Below are 21,582 nucleotides of genomic sequence, written 5' to 3' on the forward strand. Positions count from 1 at the left end.
TGTGTCTCGGCCCGATCTCTCCACCCTCCCTCCAACACACGCTGCTGATAAAGTAGTGTCCCACGAGTGCACTGGAAGGGGTTGGGGGCATAACAGAGCTCCCAGGAAAACTTCAGAAGTGAAGGGTGCCCGATGGTCCCTCTGGCAGCCAAACTAAGACGAGAGGTGGGTGAATTCCCTGAAGGGCAGCAGAGCAGAGGTCCTGGAAGTATTAAGGGCTAGTGGCGGGCAGGCATGTCTGAGGCAGATCCTGGCAGTGACCACCCAGGCACTGGCCAGGCGTGTTTCGTCCAGCTGACCCGCGTGTCCTATCTGCCCCAAAGGCTGCGGGACCTTGCTGCGCTGGCAGGAGAGCTGGAGACCAGTCTGTCCACTCAGATCTTCTAACCAGCTCCCCAGGTCCAAGTTCACCCTCCACCCCTCGGATCAGGACGACTTCTGAGGGGGCTGCCGACAAGGGGAGGTGGCTGCCCGAGCTCACAGCGGAGTGCAGGGCTCAGCTGGCACCTGGGCTCTGGGTGTCCATGGAGGGACAATCCGTGGGCATAAGTGGCACTCGAGTCCTGGGCTATGGGAAGGGCCAGTGAGATCTGGCTCTTTGGGCAAGCGGTCAGACCCTGGGCCCCCCTGGAAACACCCCTTACCATCTCCCCATCCAGGAGACATTCTGAGCCCTCTGTCCCCACTTCCGTTTCAAGAACACATTTGAGCATGTCAAAATGTATCTGTTAAAAAAGAAAAAGAAAAATTTGCTGCTAAAAATCTAACGAAGAAACAAATGGAATAGGGAAACACATAAGTCATCCTGAAAGGATTCAGGAAAATGGGAGGAAAAGAGAATCAAATATAAAGAGTTCAACCATATCAGTAATTTACTAAATAACATGGAACCAACTATCCTGTTGAAAGACAAATACTGGGGCTTCCCTGGTGGCTCAGTAGTGAAGAATCCGCCTGCCAGTGTAGGAGACACGGGTTCAATCCCTGGTCCGGGAAGATCTCGCATGTCTCAGAGCAACTAAGGCTGTGCGCCCCAATTACTAAGCCTGTGCTCTCCAACGAGAGGTCACTGCGATGAGAAGGCCGCACACTGCAGGAGAGGAGCCCCCGCGTTCCACAGCTGGGGAAAAGCCCGAGCAGCAACGGAGACCCACCGCAGCCAAAAGGAAAAAGTTTTTAAAAGACAAATACTGTCAGATTAGATTAAAAAGACAACTGCATGGCATCTACGAGAGACACAATTTAAATGTAAGGACACAGATGGCTAGAAAATAGACCACACGAACACCAAGCAGAAGTTGAAGGGGCTCTATTAAAACACACTTTAAGGCAAGAGACAGAGGATATTAAAAAACAATACAAATCAATTTAACAAGATGCAACACTCCTAAGCGTTTATGCATCTAAAAACATCGTTTCAAAATACACAAGGCCCACTGGGATTCTCTGGCGGTCCAGTGGTTAGGAGTCAGTGCTTTCACTGCCGGGCCCAGGATTCAATCCTGGTCGGAGAATTAAGACTCCACAAACTGTGGGGCTTGAGCAAACAAGCAATGCCACAAAATACAAAGCAAACCTTAGAACAACAAGCTGGAGATTTTAGCTCCTCTCTCTCAGTAAATGATAGAGCATGCAAACAAGAGGATTGCAAGGGAGACGGAAGATGTGAACACGAGTCTACCCAGACACAAACAGAACATTACACCCAACAGCTGTAGAATAAAACCGTGAGACCAAAGGCCGGTGAAGACCTGGACACTCGCACAGTGTCAGGGAATCACCCTACAGATTGCCGAAATCCCCGCTGCACCCCTAGTACCACTGCTACGGAGAAAACAGGCTACGGTCACTTTAACGCAGTGATCAAACCTAGCACACTAATGGGGAACCACCACACACGGGCCTCCAGGTGTGTGACAGCGTGAAGGGCACAGCATCGCCTACCGTACGGCCTTCACAAAACACTGAATTCTCATCAAGACTCAACACCTAACCTCTACTGAGTGGGAATGCAGCGAACAGAGGAAAAAGTTACACATCACTAGGGGGAGACAGCCAGAGCATCTTCTACAAGACAACTGGCCTGGCCTTTTCCAAGAAAGAATATCATAAAGAGGGAGGGGGATTCTTCTAGACCAGCGGTTCTCAGACTTCAGTGTGCAGCAGAGGCATGGAGAGGGTGGGGCGGACGGTCGAAACTCAGGCTGAATCAGTTTCTGATTCGGTAGGTCTGGGGTGAGGTCTAAAAATGTGCATTTTGATAGGCTGAAAGAGATTTTTTTAAGTGCATTTCTCACCACTTGTCAGGAGATGCTGGATGTGAAGGCCACACTGGGAGAACTATTGTTTTTGATTAACCAAGAAACATAAACACTGAACATTACCTTTGATTAGATTCTGGTTAAAACAAGCAAGCAAGCAAGCAAGGCTACCAATCTGTAAAGAATCTTTTGGGGACAGACAGGAAGCTGAAATATGGACTATCAATAGATGCTGGGTGATATTAGAATGATGCTTGATTCCACTAGATATGTTAATTGTATCTAGTTATGAAGGAGAAATACCCTTCGTTTTGATAATGGCTTGCTTCATTTGGAAGTCTCCCTGGTGGCTCAGACGGTAAAGAATTGGCCTGGAATGCAGAAAGACCTGGGTTTGACCCCTGGAGAAGAGAACGGCAACCCACTCCAGCATTCTTGCCTGGAGAATCCCATGGACAGAGGAGCCTGGCGGGCTACAGTCCACGGGGTCCCAACAGAGCAGGACACGACCCAGCGACTAGACAACAAAAGGTGGGGTTGGCAGAAAGAGGGAGCTTGGAGGACCAGCAGCCTCCTCAGGCAACAGCAGTCCTTGAGGATAAGAGCTGAAGGGCGAGCAGTCTGGGTTACAAATGACCAGATGCAGAGGCGAGGGTGGCTCAGGCTATAAGAAGGAAGGGCCCCTCATCGACGGTGGGCCTTTGCCTGAAGGCAGAGCTACCCACTCTCCACTCAGGCTCTCTCTTGGATGGAGGCTCCGCTCACCTCCTCCACCCTTGGAGGACAGTTCGGAGAAACTTTCTATTCTGGGCAGAATTCTGTCTGCCCAACTCCCCTACCCCCACAACCAACAGTCTTTTAGAATGTAACTGCATTTGGAGACAGGGTTCTTAAAGAGGTAATAAAATGAAAAATGAGGTCATAAGGGTGGCCCTAATCTAACATGACCAGTGTCCTTTTAAGGAGATTAGGAAGCAAGTACACACACACACACACACACACACACACACACACACACACACACACACACATGCACACACACACACACGCACGCACACACGCACACGCACGGAGAAGACAAGCCAAGAAGAGAGGCCTCAGAAGAAACCAACCCTGTGGACACCTGGATCTTGGACCCTGCAATCCAGCAGCACCATGAAAAAAGACACTTCAGATGTGGGAATGTGGGACTGCGGTACTGTCTCTGTGGCCCTAGCAAGCTAGTACACCTTCCTCCTCCTTTTCCACCCACCTTCTCATCCAGGTAATAAGAGCAAATTCCTTCAAGGTCAATTCAATGCAACCTCTGTAGAGAACTAACTGCTGGGCCTCCAGAACCTTGTTAAGAAACAGGATTTTTGGGGGTGGGGAGGGGTCTCTCCTTAGAGAAATTCTTGGCTTCTCTTCCATGATAATTTTGAGATCCTGCTGCTTCTAAAGAGACTGTACTGGGTCTTCCCTGGGGGTCCAGTAGCTTAGACTTCGAGCTCCCAATGCAGGGTTCGATCCCTGCCACATGCTGCAACTAAAGATATGGCATGCCACAATGAAGATTGAAGATCCCAAGTGCCACAACCAGGACCCAGTGCAGCCAAATGAATATATTTTTAAAATGATAATACACTATTTTATAGATACTGAAAGCCTGGTGAATCTACAATTATCAGGATAATGTTTTGAAACACTATTTATATATGGATCCTAAATAAATTATTTCCATTTCCTGTGTTCTTTCAATAGCATAGGAATTATAGTTTAATTTTAAAGAAGTGTGTATGCAGTTCAACCACAGGCATTTAAAACTTGTGAAAGCAATTTTTGTGTGCCTATAAAACTGTACATAGTACATAAATGTAAAAGTTATTTCCTCTAAATAGTGACTGGTTGACAAGAGATCAGCAGTTAGCCCTGGAACCACAGAGCCTCTAACCCTGGGCCAGGCCACCTCCGTGGCCAGCAGCGCCCAGCAATTGAGCAGGATATTACCAGTTTCTCTACGCCAGGCAGTATTTCTGGCTGCTTGAAACCCAGGGCAGACTTCTTCCCTCTGTTGTGGTCAGTTTGAGAAGGAGGGTGCTTTGCCACTCCTGGGACACGCGGGCACCCCGCTCAGCTGGGATGCCAGCCTGCTCCTGCCATGGCCAGAACCAGAGGCTCCACTGCCCCCCAGGGTTGGGTGTCAATGATGGTCAGTGACCAAGAGGCCAGGCAGATACTGCAACTGAGTTTGGCTAAGCGACCCACCTCCAAGGAGAACCCACAAGGGAGGTGGTCTAGGGTCAGCTCTTGCTCCCACAGGGAACAAGCTCTTGATGGGGTTTAAATTGTCCCAGCAAAGCCCAGGGTCCCAGATCTGAGTACCCTAGTGAACCCACCTCCCGAACAAAAAGAATTCAAGCAAACCATCCAGCCTTCCTACTGCCCCTGAAGTCAAGCCAAAGGTCTTGATTTTCAAGTGAGAACGTGGACTCTGGAGGCTAACTGTTGGGGATTATGAAAACAGAACTTAAATTGCTTCCACATCTGGAAACCAAACCCAGCGGCCAGCCCCAAGAATTCCAGGCACGTCAGCCCGGAGAGGCTGCGGGTCAGGGGAGGTGTTTCCTGTTGGCTGAGTCCCTGGCATCCACCTCCCCGAATCCATATGCAAGAACTGTCTGCGAGAAGCCAGGTGGAACCACACCAGAGAGGAAGCAAGGCTGGGAAGGTGAGACGCGGCCGCACTGGCTGCCTGGCCTGCATCTGCTGCATGCTTTGTGGAGGAGGGTCTCACTTCCTTCCCCTAAAATCCCTGCAAGTAAATACTGTCTCCTCCTCTCAGGTAAGGACTCCAGAGACCTTAACCCACTTTGCCCTCAAGTGAGGCTGTGACTCTTCCCTCTAGGCCATCACACAGACAGGAGCAGCCACGGGAACCTGAGTCAAGAACCCTAACTTCCACGGCCCCCTCTAAATTCTCAAGAGTCCCCAAGTGCCCACCGAGAAGCCCCAGTTCCCACCAGCCATTGTCTCTACAGCTCTCAAGAAATCCGTGGGCGAGGTGGAGGCCAAATGTCAAAAGTGAATTCTCAGCCTGCACGTTGCGGGGGTGTGGGGGGGTTGCGCATCAAGGGCTCTCCTGGCTCTCAAAACAGGCAGCTATTTTGGGCTACAGATTATAGCTTTTAAAGATGTGGCTGTTTGAAGGGAGGGCTTAATTACTCACACCGCCAACAGTCTGTGGGGCTTGTCTTGGGGGCTCCCTGTGTTCCCATCTTAAGTAGAGGAGTTTAAAGCGAATGATGGGGAAGGGATACCAGGGGCCAGCTCTCCACCCTGAGTCCACCAGGTGGGCCCAGCTGCACTCCTTTCAGCAGGGCGCCCTCAGACAAGGTAATAATACGATCTTCTGGGGGAACATACCTAAGCAGTTGCTGCCCTTCAGTTGCTCAGTTGCGTCCAACTCTACGTGGCGCCGGGGACTACAACATGCCAGGCTCCCCTGTCCTTCACTGTCTCCCAGAATTTGCTCAAACTCATGTTCTTTGAGTTGGTGATGCCATCCAACCTAAGCGGGGCTGACAGTCTAAAGCCAGGCTGGGTACCTACCCATCTCTACCCATTCCCTCTCTGCCACAGAAACCCTGGGCCTTGAAAGGCCAAGCAGGTGCCAGGGTTCACCCACAGCTGACAGCCAAGGCCCCTTTTGATCCATCCTCCCGGAGCAGACAGGGGAGAAGGAAACGGCAACCCACTCCAGTGTTCTTGCCTGGGAAATCCCGCAGACAGAGGAGCCTACAGTCCATGGGGTTGCAAAGAGTCAGACATGACTTAGTGATTGAGCACCTGAGGCAGACAGCGGAATCAGCTGGCCAATGACAGGATGACCCTTCTCCCCACCCCGCAGAGGCCCCCTTCCAGCACCTTCCATCAGCCCAGAGTCCTCAGCAGGACCAAGCTCCCAGCAGGCTCAGTCCAGTGGTTCCTTTTTGTCCTACGGCCTCTGCCGGGTCCAGCTACCCAAGCTTCAGGTTCCAGGGGTGAAGCCCAGTACCAGGGCCACCAGCACACAGCTGGCCAGGGTGGACTGGGCCAGACACCCCCCAGGCTCCCCCACCCTGCAGTGGGGACAGGGGAGAGCACCAGGTCCGACCACTGAGCGTGGGGCTCAGAAGTGAGAGGCCCCCCGGGAGTCCAGGACTAGAGAAGTCCCTCCAGTCCCCCTCACAGAGCCTGTGGCCTCCCACTGGCCGCAGAAAAACCAGGTCCTGACTCCTCAGACCAGTGCACACGGCCCCAGGACAGGACACTGCCAGCCCTCATACCCCAAGCTCCTATCCAGCTTCACCCCCCACGTCCTGGCACATGCTGTTCCTTTTTGCCTGAAACACAACTCCTCCCTGAGCCACACGTATCTGTCCCTAAACAAGCCCCCAGTTAGAAAGTCATCGTATCTGGGATGGCAGCCCCTCCCCCCAGCCACATCACCCGTCACCCCCAGCCCCGAACTGGGCTCCCTGAGCCCTCCAGCCATCTTGGGGCACCCTCCCCACAGTGAGCCCTGTCTCCACCCATGACCCTCCCTGGGGCATCGGGTAAAGACGCACCTCCCCTGCCCCTTTACGTACCATTTTAAGGAGAAAAGGGTTACTGAGCAGTGTTTTTTTCTGTCCCAGCCTTAGCACACCTAACCCACTGGCTCCCCCGCAACCTAAGCCAGGAGCATTGCCTCCCGGGGGCCCCAGAGGAGCTGCTGCACCAGCTGACGCGGGCTCCTTTTGAGCAGAGTTCTACCCCACCCGCATCTCCATGTCTCTTAGGTCTGGTTTAATGCATTACACCCCTTGGTACACACATATAACTGAGGTCCACCCTCAGATCTCATCAAGGGTAGGGCTGCGAACCCGACACTATGCAAAATGGAGGAAGTCAGGCACGGGCTTTTCATCAGGATCTGGGGCAGAGAGGAGACCGCTGACGAAAACAACATCTAAGGCTACAGCCGGGGACTTCTGGCTAAGACTCTGCTCCCAATGCAGGGGTCCCACGTTTGAACTAGGGGAACTAGAAGGGGCTTCCTTGGTGGCTCAGAGGTAAAGCGTCTGCCTGCAATGCAGGACACCCGGGTTCAATCCCTGGGTTGGGAAGATCCCCTGGAGAAGGAAATGGCAATCCACTGCAGTACTCTTGCCTGGAAAATTCCAGGGACTCAGGAGCCTGGTAGGCTACAGTCCATGGGGGTCACAAAGAGTCGGACACGACTGAGCGACTTCACTTCACTGGGGACCTAGATGTTGCACATACTGAGAGCTCGCATGCTGTAACTAAGATCAAAGATCTGGAGGGCTGCAACTAAGACTCAACTAAGACTTTGGCTGCAGCCAAAGAGATATTGAAAAAAAAAAAAAAGACCACAGCCCACTCTGACAGTCTCTCTCCAGCCTGCATCTCTCATGAGGCCCATTTTCAGCTGGACATCTCATGAGTCCTCAATCTCGACTTGCTGCTCCCTCAGACCTGCTCCTCCCTTAGTGAGCAGCCCTCCCCTTGTTAATCTCACCCCCAAGTACTGTGCCAAGTACTGACTGGTCACCCTGTTCCCTCCCCTGCAGCCCAGTCAACCTACCCATCACATCCCGCTTATACAGGCAGGTCCCTGTGCCTTCACCCGCCCTATTCCCTGCCCTGAACTCCTCCATCTGTTTCAGGGCACTTACCTGGAGTGACATTGTTGGCTGGCACTCCCTGAGCCCTTGGCACCCAGCTGAAGAAACACAAGTGGTCTTAAACATTTGAGGAAGACGGGGAAAGAAGACATCTATCAGGCACCTAGCAGATGCCCGGTGTTTCTGTGCATCAGCCATGGTTCAGATGAGAAAACCAGGGCTCAGAGAGGTTAAGCGATTTAAGACAGTGGGACTAGGATTTGAACAAGGTCTGCTTTCAACACAGCAAGGAAGGTACAGGAATGTTAAATACTCTTGGCGATGGCAGGGCCCGTCTCTTAGCATTGGAGCAGTCTCTCAGGCTGAGCTCCGCAGGCCATGGGAACAGGAATAGGCCGGGCTGGTGGCATCAGAAGTTGGGCTTGAGCTGAGGGTCGCAGGGACTACAGCACACTAGAACACTGACCACTGTCTGCTGAGGCGCCAGGGGCCTGTGCCATCCTGGAAACGGGGCAGCCTCCCCCCCTCTCCCGGCACAGGGAGCTTTTCAAAGAGGCTACATGTGGGAAGATTTTACAGAAAGGGAGAGGAGAGAGATTTGCAAGAAAATTGCTAAAGGGAAACACATGTGAAAATGAAAACTCAGGCAAAGTGGGAGGAGGAGGAGGAGGAGGGAAGGAAGGAAAAGACGTGTTCAAGGATTATACTCGGAGTCAAGCAGCCAGGCAATGAAGGCCAGCCGCCCTCTGTTACCTTGGGAAGGCCAAGCACCCACTTGCTGCCTTCATGTTCCCTTTCAACCCAGGCGGAAGGAAGCAGTGTGACCTTAGACGGTCAGTACCCAGCAAGAGAGGAACAGTGAAAGCCACGCTGTCAGCCACAGCATACAATCCTGACGGCTGTGGAGCCATGACCCACAGCTGGTAGAGGAAGAACCCGAGGCTCAGAGAGGTTGCGCTACTTCCCCAAGATCACACAGCTTCTGAGCTATAAAGCCGGAAACTGAGACCAGGTCTGCCCGGTTCCAAGCTCATTCCCTTGAACCACATCAGGATGTCATGTCATAAATCCTCCCACCACTACAGCGTGGCTCTACTTCCTTCCTGCAAGAAAACTGGGCACTGATAAGCCCTCTACAGGCTACCTAGTTTCTGTGTTTCATTAAATCTAAGATGCCTTCGGTTTCAAGTACGCTAAAAGATGGCACTGTCAAATTATAGCACACCAACAAATGTATGACACACAGCAATTTGAGATGTTAAAACGTGGGGAAAAAAGTATGTCTTAGAATCTATAAAATATAGCATGTTAAGAAGAGAAAGGGACTCGGCCATTCCTTGGTTGTGTGTATACTCATTGACAGGTAGGTGACAACTCCATGCATGCGTGTGTGTGTGTGTACACATACACACACACAGACACACACACACACCCTGTACTGTGAGCTCCTTCTCTGCTAATAACTCGTGCAGATAATCACCCAACAACGTACTGGCCAGACCTGCCTTGTCAATGAGGACCCTCATTTTGCCAGAAGGCCACCAATTCAAGGTTACTTAACACTGTCAGCCAGAGCTTGTCCTGACCACCACCCACCTGGCCAGCCGGCCTGGCCAGCTTCGCCTCAGGGGTGCTGCAGACCTCCGAGTAGCCAAGCTGGAGGGACAGGCAGTTCTGCTCCTTGGAAAACTCCTGAGGGCAATCACTCGATGTGGCCAGGTAGCTGCACAGCCCACCCATCCAGCCTCTCTCCCAGTCTCCTGGGGCCTGCAACCAGCCAGAGCCACAGTGCTTCAATAAGGCAGGGACTGCATGGCAGCGGCAGGCGGGCAGTCCAGGTCTAGGCTGGCTTTTCCAGCTGAGCACAGGTGGACAGACAGGCAGGCCCCAGCTGGAGGCGAAGGGCAGAGGCACAGACCCCCTCTCCTGGGTAGAAAGGCCACAGCCCTGCATATCAGGCAGGCAGCCTCTGGGAGGAAGGGCCAGGCCCAGCCCCACACCAAGCCCCGGCGGAGACAGCTAGCACCTGGGAACACGCTCTGTATCTCATTCACAGACTGCCTCTGGGCAGGCGGCGTCACTTCATCCAACCTCAGAGTCAGCATCTGCAGAGGCCATGCTGGCTTATTTAAAAGCACAGAAGGACTCCCCCGGTGGTCCAGTGGTTAAGCATCTGCCAGTCAATGTAGGGGACACAGGTTCGATCCCTGGTCCGGGAAGACTCCACAGGCCCGTGCACCACAACTCCTGAAAGCTGCAGGCTCGAAAGCCCATGTTCCGCCACGAGGGAAGCCAGTGCAGGGAGAAGCCAGCGCACCCAGCTAGAGAGGAGCCCCCACTCTCTGCAACCAGAGACAAGCCCACACAGCAATGAGGACCAGCACAGGCCTATATAAACACACTTTAAAAATCTAAGTTATCTGCAAGAAGTGAAAATAGTTAAAGATTGAAAAAAAAAGCCCAGAAGCTAAGGAAGTACAATCTTGCTCCTCCCATAAAGGTCCTCGGGTAGTGTGGGTTTTTTCCCACCACCTTCCTATTTTCGAGGCTACAAGAAGTTCCGTTAGGGACTTCCCAGGCGGTCTACTGGTTAAGACTCCGTGCTTCCAATGCAAGGGGTGAGGGGTCACTCTCTGGTCAGGGAACAAAGATCCCACATGCCACAAGATGCAGCCGAAAAATAAAAATAAAAAGCAGTTCTGTTAGGTGCTATGGCTATCAGTCACAAGAATCAAACCAGCAGAAGCCTGAAGGAGCTAAAAATAACAGTTTGCGCCTATGCCTAGCATTGTTTTCAATGCTTCCGATACATTTACATATCTGATCCACATAACCACCTTACGAGGGAGGCGGTAGCATCATTCCCTTTTCCTAGACAAGGAAACTGATGCACAGATAGGTTAAATGAGTTGCCTGGGATTCCACAAACAGCAACTAGCAGAGCCAGGACTTTAACCCAGAGAGCCCGACTCCGGAGCCCAGGCTCTCAGGGACCACACTATGCTGGCCCTAGTTATCTAACCATATACCAGGCGCCAACTGAGCAAGAAGAGTCAGAACCCACTGTGGGTACTGCAGGTCACAGGAGCTCATGTTATCTGCATTACTACCCTATGAGGTGGATATTATCACACCCATTCTACAGGTGGGAAAACTGAGGCTCAGGAAGTCAAAATAGTGGCTGGTGGTGTAGTCACTAAGTCGTCTCTGACTCTCTGCGACCCCATGGACTGTAGCCTGCCGGGTTCCTCTGTCCAAGGAATTCTCCAGGCAAGAATACTGGAGTGGGTTGCCATTTTCTTCTCCAGGGGATCTTTCCGACCCAGGGATCGAATCTGTGTCTCCTGCACTGGCAGGTGGATTCTTTACCAGCTGAGCCACCAGGGAAGCCCAGGAAGTTGAGGTAGCCTGCCCAAAGAACCACAACTTCACGCAGCAGAGCCAGGGAACAAGATGCACGTGTTTTCTGGCTGCAACACTTTTTTTTTTTTTTCCTGCTTTAAGAAAATAGGCATTGGGTGTCTGAGCACTTGTGTTTTGAAGCAGATATTTCTCCCAGGAAAACAGGTGAGCAAGAAGATGAAACTTGCTCCTAAGTCTCTCCTATCCTAGGAGGTAGACTGAAGTCTGGTGATCACAGAAGACTCCTCTCTGATCCCTGGTCCACTGCAGACAGCACTGGCTACACAAAATGCACATGGTCCCTTTTTATGGAAATTAGGCCTGCAGAGCGCAGGAGGGTGGGGGTGATAAAAGATGACTCAAGGGTGAGCGAGCTCCCACCCACTCTCCCACACTGCCGTTCTGACTAGGCCTTCCTCTTTTCGATCCCTTAAGAGAAAAGCACCCATGAGCAGAGCTGCAGATATTAATAATAACTGCTATAGAGCTTTGTTTTTGTTTGAATCATGTTTACATTGTTGGGGAAGAACCCACTTGTCTGGAAAGACGAAGCAGGTTGAATCAATTGAAAATATGTCCAACAGTCAGGCAACTTCCCATTTCTTGAAAGAAGTCAAGAAGGGGGGTTAGAAAAGTCACTATTACTTGTACTGTCTGCCAGGAGGAGCTGTGTCAAGGTCACTGGGAGCCCGCCTCCCCCAGACCTCCACGTGCCCCTTGGAGATGCACTGGTTTCTGGATACCCAGCTTCTCCTTCCACTTCACATACACATTCACCATCAAGGCCCTCAGCTATACAGAGATGGGCCCGAGGCTGCTGCTCAGGTGCGTGAGAGCCTCTGCTGGACTCCCAAGGACATCAGGGCACACAGGTGAGCTGCCACCTGGCCATGGGTAGAGGGAGTGAAGATGGCGCTAAGGAAAACCAGGGAGCCGGAGGAAGAGATGAGGAAGCTGAGCCCTGGGGGCCGGGGGCGGGGCGGGGGGCCAGCCAGAGCGAGGTCGAGTGTAGGCTGCCAGCTCTCTGTGGGTCTTGAGGGCTGTGCCTGCCGCACCCCTGGCAGCAGTGGCCCGTGGGGACAGGGGGACAGCCCCGACTGTGATCCACCGGCTGAGACAGTGTTTATGGACATCATCCAGGTGGGTTTTGCTGGTATCCACTTGTGGAATGGAAACAGTCTGACAAGGACAGTTTCCACATTTACTCGGACAGGCTCATGTGACCTAGAGATGGCCACACCCCCACACCTCTCCCCAGGAATGCCTTCAGGTCCAAACCCCTCAACAGCAGGGGCCTGATGAGGACCGAGCACTGAAAGGCATCTGTGCCTGCGGCATTCTCAGCTGCACGGCTGCTCTCCTCCTGGCACCCGGGCTGGGCCCTGGCACAGCACACCTGCCCCGGTCTCTCTCCCCCCCGATCTCGGTGGCCTCCCTCCAGGCCCGTGGGGGCACCTCATTAGCCACGGTCCTTCCTCTAGGCCTCTGTGGTCAGAGGCCAGCTTCTCATGGAGGACTTCCCGCCCCACTCTCAAACACCTCTCTGCGCACTCCCCAGGACCCTGCTTTCTCTCCCGGCACCTCTCACGCCGCAGGTTTTCCCTGTTCGCCTGTCCTCTGCTGTCACGGTGTGCTCCCTGAAGGCAGGGATTGTTGTCGGCTGGGTTCACTGCTGTGTCCAGCACAGAACCTAACACGAATTAGATGCTCAACCATTGCTGAATGAAGGAATTGCCTGTGCCGGGCAACGTGCTTGGTGCAGGCTGGGGAATAGGTATGGGGAAGGATCTGTGCCCTGGAGACCACCTGGAGGAGGAGACCGTGTACCACAGCGTGGGGACACGTTCACACAATGTCCAGACGCACACCAGGTGGGTCTGCCCGATCAGAACACCTGTCCCGTGCTCAGCTGGCCGTGGGCAGGCTATCCAGCTGCAGGACCAGGCGGTAGAAGCCCTGCATGGTCCTCCTCATTCAAGAGGCCAGTGACTTGATGCCATCAATGCCCAGTTGCTGGGTCAAGTCACAGAGGAAAACGTCCACTCCCAGGGATCCTACAGAGCCAAGGCACTGTGCCCACTGCCCAGGCAGCAGACAATGCCAGAGATGCTTCCTCGTCCAAAGGCAATAAGCCTTGTGCTGGGGGCGGTGGGGGGGGGGGTACAGGGCACAGGGCTAAAGGGTGGGCTCCCTCTGCCCAGGCTGTCCTCTGCCCCCTGTCTAAGGTCCTGAGTCCCTGAGGTGCCTTCCTCCCAGAACTGCTCATCTGCTATTTTATTTTGAACCTCTCTCCACCTGCTCCACCTGCGTGCCTCTTCTCTATCTACACCTAAAATATAAAAGGCAAAGTGAGGGCTTCCCTGGTGACTCAGTGGTAAAGAATCTGTCTGCCAGTGCAGGAGATGTAGGTTCGATCCCTGGTCCAGGAAGACCCCACATGCCACAGAGCCACAAAGCCTGTGCACCACAGCTACTGAGCCCTAGGGCCCGTGCTCTGCAACAGCAGAAGCCTCTGCACCGAGAAGCCCGCACACCGCCAACTGGAGAGCAGCCCCTGCCCTGTGCAACTAGGGAATAGCCCGTGCGGCAACAAGGACCCACCGCCAACTAGAGAGCAGCCCCTGCCCTGTGCAACTAGGGAATAGCCCGTGCGGCAACAAGGACCCAGCGCAGCCAACAAATAAACAAAACTATTTTTAAAATAAATAAACAGTGAAACTGTGAAGCCCCTTAAAGCTGAATCAGCTGTGAAACATCCCTTGGCATAAGAGCCACCTCAGTGGAGGGATTGGAACCCTAGGAAAAGAAGTTTCTAGCCACCTTGGTGAGGAATGAGGAGGGTGCTGGAAGATGAGAGCTGAGAGGGCTCCAGGTGAGCAGCTGAAGAGAAAGCCCTGGGGGTGGGGGTAGCTGGTCCCTGCAGGAAGGGGCCAGGAGGCCATGAAGGGGCCTGAATACTCTCAAGAGGCCAGGAGGGACGGAGGGTGGAGAACAGCAGAATATTCACCAACCAGTTCTGCTGAAGCCTAGTGCCTCCCCAGGGCAGGCTGCTCCAGGCACTCTGATTTCGTCTTTCTGCCCTCAGCTGAAAGAAAGTCCTTTCCAAGGACAGGCTCTGGGCAGTCCTTTACTGGTCTTCCCTGGAGCAAAGGCCGCGCCTCCTGCCTGCTCACCTGGTCTGGCTGGTCCTGTCCGTCCTCTAGGCCCAGTCTTCCCTCATGCCCACCTTAGTCATCTGACTTCCCTGCTGGCTCAGACGGTAAAGCGTCTGTCTACAATGTGGGAGACCCGGGTTCGAGCCCTGGGTCGGGAAGATCCCCTGGAGAAGGAAAAGGCAGTCCACTCCAGTACTATCGCCTGGAAAATCCCATGGACAGAGGAGCCTGGCAGGCTGCAGTCTATGAGCTCGCAAAGAGTCGGATACGACTGAGCGACTTTACTTCTTCACTTAGTCACCTGCCCCACCGTCTCCATCAAAGCCAGGGTCTCCAAATTACAGAGCTGTTCCCCAGTTGGCATCTGCCCGAGTTGTGCTGCCTGCTACTTAAGAATCCCACAGGGGACACAGGCACCTGGGTGAAGTCACAAGGACCTTGGACACAAGCCAGATCAACCCCTCCCTGAGGGCTGGGGTGGGGCAGGGTTGGGCAGGGAGCAACTCAACCCAGGATATCAGTCCCCCACCTCCCAACAGGCTTCAAACACCTGGAAGGGTGGAAAGTGTCTACATTTTATAGCCCCCGGGGGCACATAATCAGCATTTCATGAATGTCAGCTGAGCAGGGTAAGGCTTGGGACAGTCGTGGAGTAAGTTGGTGGCGAGTGGGTGGCAAGACTTGCCAGCCAAAATCAGTGACCCTAAGACTCCACCAAGGCTGGGCTAGATGGTTACAAAGAGAGATAAGAGAACCCTACTGCAGGGTTCTGAGTGCACCAGCTGGGACCCTCCTCCCAGCCCTCACGGTAACTACATTTCACCAGAGAAAGGACCTGAGGGTTTCCTTCCCAGGAGCCCCTGCGATGAGCACCAGGCTCCAGGAAGGGAGGACAGAGGTTTGGTGGATCACCAGGAACCAGCCCAGCGGGCTGCCACCCAAGCCCCACACGCTGAGTACCGGAGCCCAGCTCCCTCACCCTCCTTTGAGGAGGCGGCCTGTAAATCAGTCAAAGAACACTGGCATGTCCCTCAGGGCTGAAAGATGTGTCCCCTCCAGCCATCTGTAGGAGAGCAGGGGAGAAGGGGGCATGTGGAAAGAGGTACCCTGGAGGGTGTGCAAGGATGGCAAGAAATTAAGTCCGGGGCTGCGTAGGGTTCCTGCAGCTCCCACTCGGTTCTCCAAACCTCTGCTCCGCCCAGACCTCAGAGACGCCTGTCGCCCGCAGAGGAGCGGCTATGACAACTGCCACGACTACCGGGGCGGACCTGAGGGCTCTTGGGGCGCTGAGAGCTAGGAGCTGAGAGCCCGCTCACACGTCCGCCCTCCGCTGGGAAGGAGCAGGGCCCCGTGCCCAAACCCCAAACCAGGCTGGTCCTTCCTCCTGTCTGGCAGAGACCCTCGGAGATGAGGGAAGCCAGGGAACACGGTCCGTGCAGCCTGCGAGAGCTACGGGAAAACTTCGCCCGTGCACGGCCCGCTTTGGGACTGAGCAAGGCCAAGGGCAGGGAGCTAGGGCAACACAAGCCCCGGAGAGTCAGGAGCCCTGGGAGCCGAGGTGGGACGCGGGGGCGGGGGATGTTCCAAGGGAGGCGTCCGGGCAAACAAACCTCCTTCCCAGTCCACTAGATCCTCCTCTAAACACTTTCTGAAACGGCGCCTAGGAGAGAACTGGCCGCCTCTCCTCGCGCCCCGGGGCTACTGCTACCCACCCTTGCACCAGGGACCCGGAGAGGGTTGGGGGTAGTGACTTACACCCCTGCGGCCCAGCGCACCCGGGCGCAGGTAACCGGACCTCCGGCCAGGGCGGACCCTCCCAGGGAAGGAGCCGGCGCCCGGACTGCGGGCGAAGTTCCGTGATCCGGTAACTTCCCCAGTCCCAGGACTACGGGCCCAGCAAGGTGCGCGTCGTCGGAGCCCCAAGCCCCCTCCACCCCCAGCAGCCGCTTACCTGGCCCCCGGGGGCAGGCGGGGTGCGCATCCCCGTCCGGCCGCGTGCGGGTCGGTGTGCTGCAGAGAGGGAAACGGGCGGGAGCGGGTCGGCGGGGCGAACGGAGACTCGGCAGGCCGAGCTCAGGAACAGCCCGGTGCGTGCCGAGACTGCGTGCCGGGTTCGGCACCAGTTGACGGCGCCGACCCCGCCCCCACCCGCGCCCGTTGCCGGGAGACCCGCGTGGGCCGAAGGGTTCTTTGTATCAAAGCTGCCGTGACATCACGAGGCGCCCGGGCTCCGGGTTCGAAGGGGGCGGGACCTCGCGCCGGGGGAGGAGCGAGGGGAGAAGGAAGCGCGGCCTGGGAACCCGAGCCGCGGGGGGCGGGGTCCAGGTAACCCCGCCCCCTAAGGTAGGGGCAGGTGGCGGGGGCAACGCCGGTTATTGGCCGCGCGGCCGCGAGGCGGGCCCGGGCCACGCCCCCTTCCCCGGGCCCCAGCGGGCGCCTCCGGAGGTGGAGCTCGCCGGGCCCTCCCGAGCCCGCGCCGCCAGGTTACTGCCGCCGGCATTTGGGCGGCCGGGGCCCTGGGATTCCGGAGTTTGTAAATTCACGCGCCTCTCAGGCGGGCGCTGTGGCCGTCGCTACCCACTCCAAGCTACTCTCAGTTTGCTGTCACTGCTTCCTCGTTCACGTTTGCGGACGCGAACGGAGACCTGCCGACAAGCCCCCACACCCGGCGTCAAAGCCCACTGCCGCCACCACCACCAGCCTGAGTCTAGTGACTCCTAAATTGATTCTCATCTTGAATCCTACCCACAACTTTCCCGACCTTTTGGTGTAAAGTCATAGCTGTCTTTTTAACCAGTATGGGAATACAAAGAACCAAGCAAGCAGCGACAAGAACTGAAAAAAAACAAAAAAAATCAAGAAGGAAAGGACCCCTTCTGTTGGAGCTTAGTAAATATGAGTCAAAAATGTGCTCCCTCATAATTAACTCTTTATTATGCTGCAGATTAAAAGACGGCAAACTGTAAACCAGCAAATTTTGCAAGTGTGGCTTCCCTTTGACGACGTTGCACTGTGTAACCAGGGGAGGGTGCAGAGCAGACTTACCCTTCTAATTGTTCGATTCAAGCCCATGTGAAGCTATCTTGGCCTTCCCTGAGTTCTCACTGACCAACAAGGTGGCACTTTGGTATGGGTAGTGCCCTTTGGTCCAACATCAATACACGCACACACACAGCTTTTCAGCCCCCTTATCTTTGGCTCTTTGCTCTCAGCTTCCTCTCCCCATTATCTCCCTTGTAAACAAACTTCCAGCTGCCGTTCTGTTTACCAGGGCCTGTCTCTTGAGGCAAAGCATTCCACTGGGGCCCCCAGACCTGCTGGGGACTCTCCAAAATGGACAGCATTAGCCAGAGGGCGGGGCGCCTTCTGGCCAGGGTTGCATGTGGGAGGAGGCTGGGGCAGTGTAGGTGGAAACTCTGTTACAACTGGCCCTCTCCTCCCTGCTTATGCGCTGAGATCTACATGTGAAGGCCACAGACTGTTGGTTTTGTGTCCACCCCCACAGTCCTAACACTGAGGAGCACTGTGGTGTACCAGAAAGAGCAGTGGCTTTGGAATCAGACAGACCTTGGTTTGAATCCTTTTGGCCAGTTGCAAGTCTTAGGACAAGTTCTATGACATCTCAGACTCAGTGTGTTCATCTGTAAAATGGGACTGGCACTGTCTACTTCCTGGGTTGTTTTGCACCCTGACCCAGTGGGTACACTTGATTTTAGGCATTCATCAAAGGTGTGCTGCCTGAATGAGTCATGCACCCTGGGCCTGCTCTGCCTTTTCAGCTCCACCCTGAGACCTCAGCTTAGCTCCCTCAGGTGAGGTTTTAGGAAGGCACTGAATCCTGGGGTTCTGTCTCAGTTTCTCCTCTTTCCTTCCAAGTCTCTTGTTGCCCCTTAAGGACCATGAGGATCCAGAAGGCAGGTCACATGAGAGGGTCACCCAGAACAGGGGAAGAGAAGCAGAAACCTAAGGTGATCTTGACTTTCTCCCAGTCAAGTTTAGTGGAGAGTCAGACTGGCAAGCCTCTCCTTGCCCTCACCAGGGGGAACCTGATGGACATGGTCCAGAGCTCCATGGAGGGGGTGATGCTACTGATCCCTCTTTATTTTTCCTGAAACTGGTGAGGTAGGGAGCATCTCCAGGTATTTGTCCTGAGAAGTAGAACGACAGAGAGGAGTATCACAATGTGCTAGCACTGGACAAGCTGAGTTAAAGCCTGCCAGTTCTACAGCGTACCATGGGCAAGTCATGTAATAATTCAGAGCCTCAGTTTCCACCTCCGCAAAGTGGGAACAAGACCTTGCCTCTTCCAGTTGTGAGGTTTAAATGAAATGATAGGAACTTCCCTGGTGGTCCAGTGGTTAAGACTCTGCTTCCGATGCAGGGGGCCAGGCTTCCATCCCTGGTCAGGGAACTATTAATAGATTTCACATGCTGCCACTAAGAGTTCACAGGCCACAGCTAAAGACTGCACATGCCGCAACAAAGATCGAAGATCCTGAGTGTCGCAACTAAGACCTGGTGCAGCCAAATAAATTAATTAAATTAATAAATACTATAAAATAAAACACTCATCCCCCATGTTATGGATGAGAAGACAGAGGCTCAGAGAAGGCTGGGAATTTGTCCAAAGTCACACAGTGAGATATCAGATGAGTGGAGACGGGGCTCTTGACTGCCAGTGCCAGACCCTCTCTTTCCTAGGGATCAGGTCAGACAGGCCCAAGGTGGGGAGTGGCAGGGAGGTGATGCCCTCACAGTGCTTCCCTGGGGCTGTGAATCTCCTAAGGGGTCTGACTTGTCTCTTCAGGGGAAATAACATTCCCATTAAAAACAGAAGCCCTCTCCCAGGGAACGTACCCAGGAGTAATTTGCAGACTGCAAGTCACTCTAATGGATTCTTATGTCATGAAACTGATTCTGCCACTGTTGATAGGAGCATACCCCATGACGCTGAACGCCAAAGCCAGAAAGAAGCAGATGGAATGTTGACAAGCCGGAGTTAATGGTCTTCCAGAAGCTGATGGGGGCGGGAAGCACATGATCACCCGGGTGATCCAGGTGAGGGAAGAGACTGGTGAGCGCTCTCTGTACCATGGCTATCTACCCCTGTTAACTTTCCTTCTGCTGCACTGTGCAGGAGTTAGCTCAGCATCAGAGGGTGTGAAGAGGCAACATTTTGTTCATGTCTGGGGCCATGCGGGAGGCCAGGCTAAGCAGGTAGGGCATCATCATGGTCCAGTGGTTAAGAATCCACCTTCCAGGGGCTTCCCTGGTGGCTCAGTGGTAAAGGATCCACCTGCCAATGCAGGAGACACCGGTTGGATCCCTGATCCAGGAAGATCCCACGTGCCATGGAGCAACTAAGCCCAAGTGCCATGACCACTTCGCCTGTGCTCTAGAGCCCAGGAGCCACAACTACTGAAGTCTGTGCTCCTAGAGCCTATGCTCCACAACAAGAGAAGCCACCGCAATGAGAGGCCCTCAAATTAGAAGGTAGCCCCAACCCACTGCAACTAGGGAAAAGCCCACACAGGCAGGCAGACCCAGCACAGCCAAAAATAAATTAACAAACAAACATAAAAACCCAAACTAAAAACAAATGAGCTTGATTATGTTTTTTTAAAAGAAAAGAATCCACCTTCCAATGCAAGGGGTGAGGGTTCAATCCCTGGCCAGGGAACTGAGATCCTACAAACCCATAAATATTATTAAAAAAACAAAAACAGGAAAAGAGCTCTCTGAACATTACCTGATGTTTACATTAGTCAAACAACTGATGCCAACCAACATGAGCCAAATGAACAGAGAATAACATGAATCATACCAGAGTTGGGCAGGGGGCAAGCATCAGGTCCAGTGGTTCTCAAGCTGGGTTCCTTGAAACCCTCAGGGTTCTAGGGAGACCTTGCAAAAGCGGGGTGAGGGTGTGCTCTACATAAGCAAGAGGAATCACTCCACTTCTATCTGCTTTCCATGAAGGCTTCCACATGAAGTTGCACATGGACAAGGTGTGCCATGGCTTAGGTGTTTCAAACCACTAGTCTAGTGAAACCACTCATTTCCAAACAAGGAGACAAGCCCAGAGGTGAGAAATGGCTTCTCCTCTCACAGTTCACAGCAGAGCCGGGATTAGCGCCGGGCTCTCCAAGATGAATATCAGTCATCAACCAGGACTGTCAAACTGGTCAAACCTCGTCACACATTAGAGTCTATTTCTGTCCAAACACCGTATCACCAGCTACTGCTCTCTGTGTGGAAAAAGCCCTGCACGCTGCTGGCTCAGACTTCACCCCAAGCACTTGTCTTCTCTTGATTCCAAAGTCAGAAAGCATCACCCCAAGTATTAAACAAGTCTCAGCTTTCTGGGACTTCCCTGGCCATCCAGGGGCTAAGCCTCTGTTCTTCCATCGCAGGAGGCACAGGTTCCATCCTGGGTTGGGGAAACAAAGATCCCACATGCTGCAGGGTGTGGCCAAACACACACACACAAAACCAGGTCTCAGCTTTCCACCCCAGGGGACAAACTCAACCTTTGGTAACCTCAGCAGTGGCTTCAGAAAGAGATACAGGTACTAAGGAAGTAGGCGGGATCATGGGATTACAGAGGCCTCTCAACCCTGAGGGAAAGACCTTCCCACTCCCCCACTGTGTCAGCGAGGGCCTGTCCAAGGGTCTGTGCTGCACAGGGAAGAAGAGGCACCCCGGACCACCCCTTGCTCTGGGAGCTGCGGTTCAGACAGCACATCACTTCCTACCCTACCTAGCCCAGGAGCAGGTCTTGGACCAGGTGTGTGCCCCAGAAACATGAGCCCCCTTCCACTGGCAAATACCTCAGTGCCGGTGGCTGTCCTTTGGCTCAGAGGCTTTAGCAGTCTGCCCCAGGGCCTGCAGTCCTGCGTGATACCTGGCTGACATGTATGCAGTTGGGCTGGGACCAGGTCCTACAGACTCTGGACATGGGCCAAGTGTTAGAAGACTAGGCTCTATTTTTGTCAACCTGTGCTCACGTGAACAACGGGCTTTCTTACTCATGCAAACCCAATAAGCAGGGAAAATGGTCAGAGAACCTGTCTTCCCCCTGATTCACCCAATCATCTAAGAGGAGGTGGTGGCGGGTGA

The 21,582-nt window shown here is 53.9% G+C and overlaps 1 protein-coding gene across 2 annotated transcripts in view; it reads right to left on the reverse strand.

Moving 5' to 3' along the window:
- Nucleotides 1-21,582, reverse strand: part of RAB11FIP4 (RAB11 family interacting protein 4) — a 104,613-nt gene that overhangs the window by 21,458 nt on the left and 61,573 nt on the right. The window contains exon 1 of one of the 2 annotated variants that reach the window (XM_018064267.1): nt 16,415-16,723. The exons of the other annotated variant lie outside the window; for it this stretch is intronic. Coding sequence (XP_017919756.1) covers nt 16,415-16,444 — 30 coding nt within the window. The 5' untranslated portion in view covers nt 16,445-16,723. Of the gene's footprint in view, nt 1-16,414; nt 16,724-21,582 lie in introns of those variants that run through there. 2 annotated transcript variants of the gene reach the window in all.

This window comes from Capra hircus, chromosome 19 (assembly GCF_001704415.2).
Source record: "Capra hircus breed San Clemente chromosome 19, ASM170441v1, whole genome shotgun sequence".
In the NCBI taxonomy this organism is placed as follows: domain Eukaryota; kingdom Metazoa; phylum Chordata; class Mammalia; order Artiodactyla; family Bovidae; genus Capra; species Capra hircus.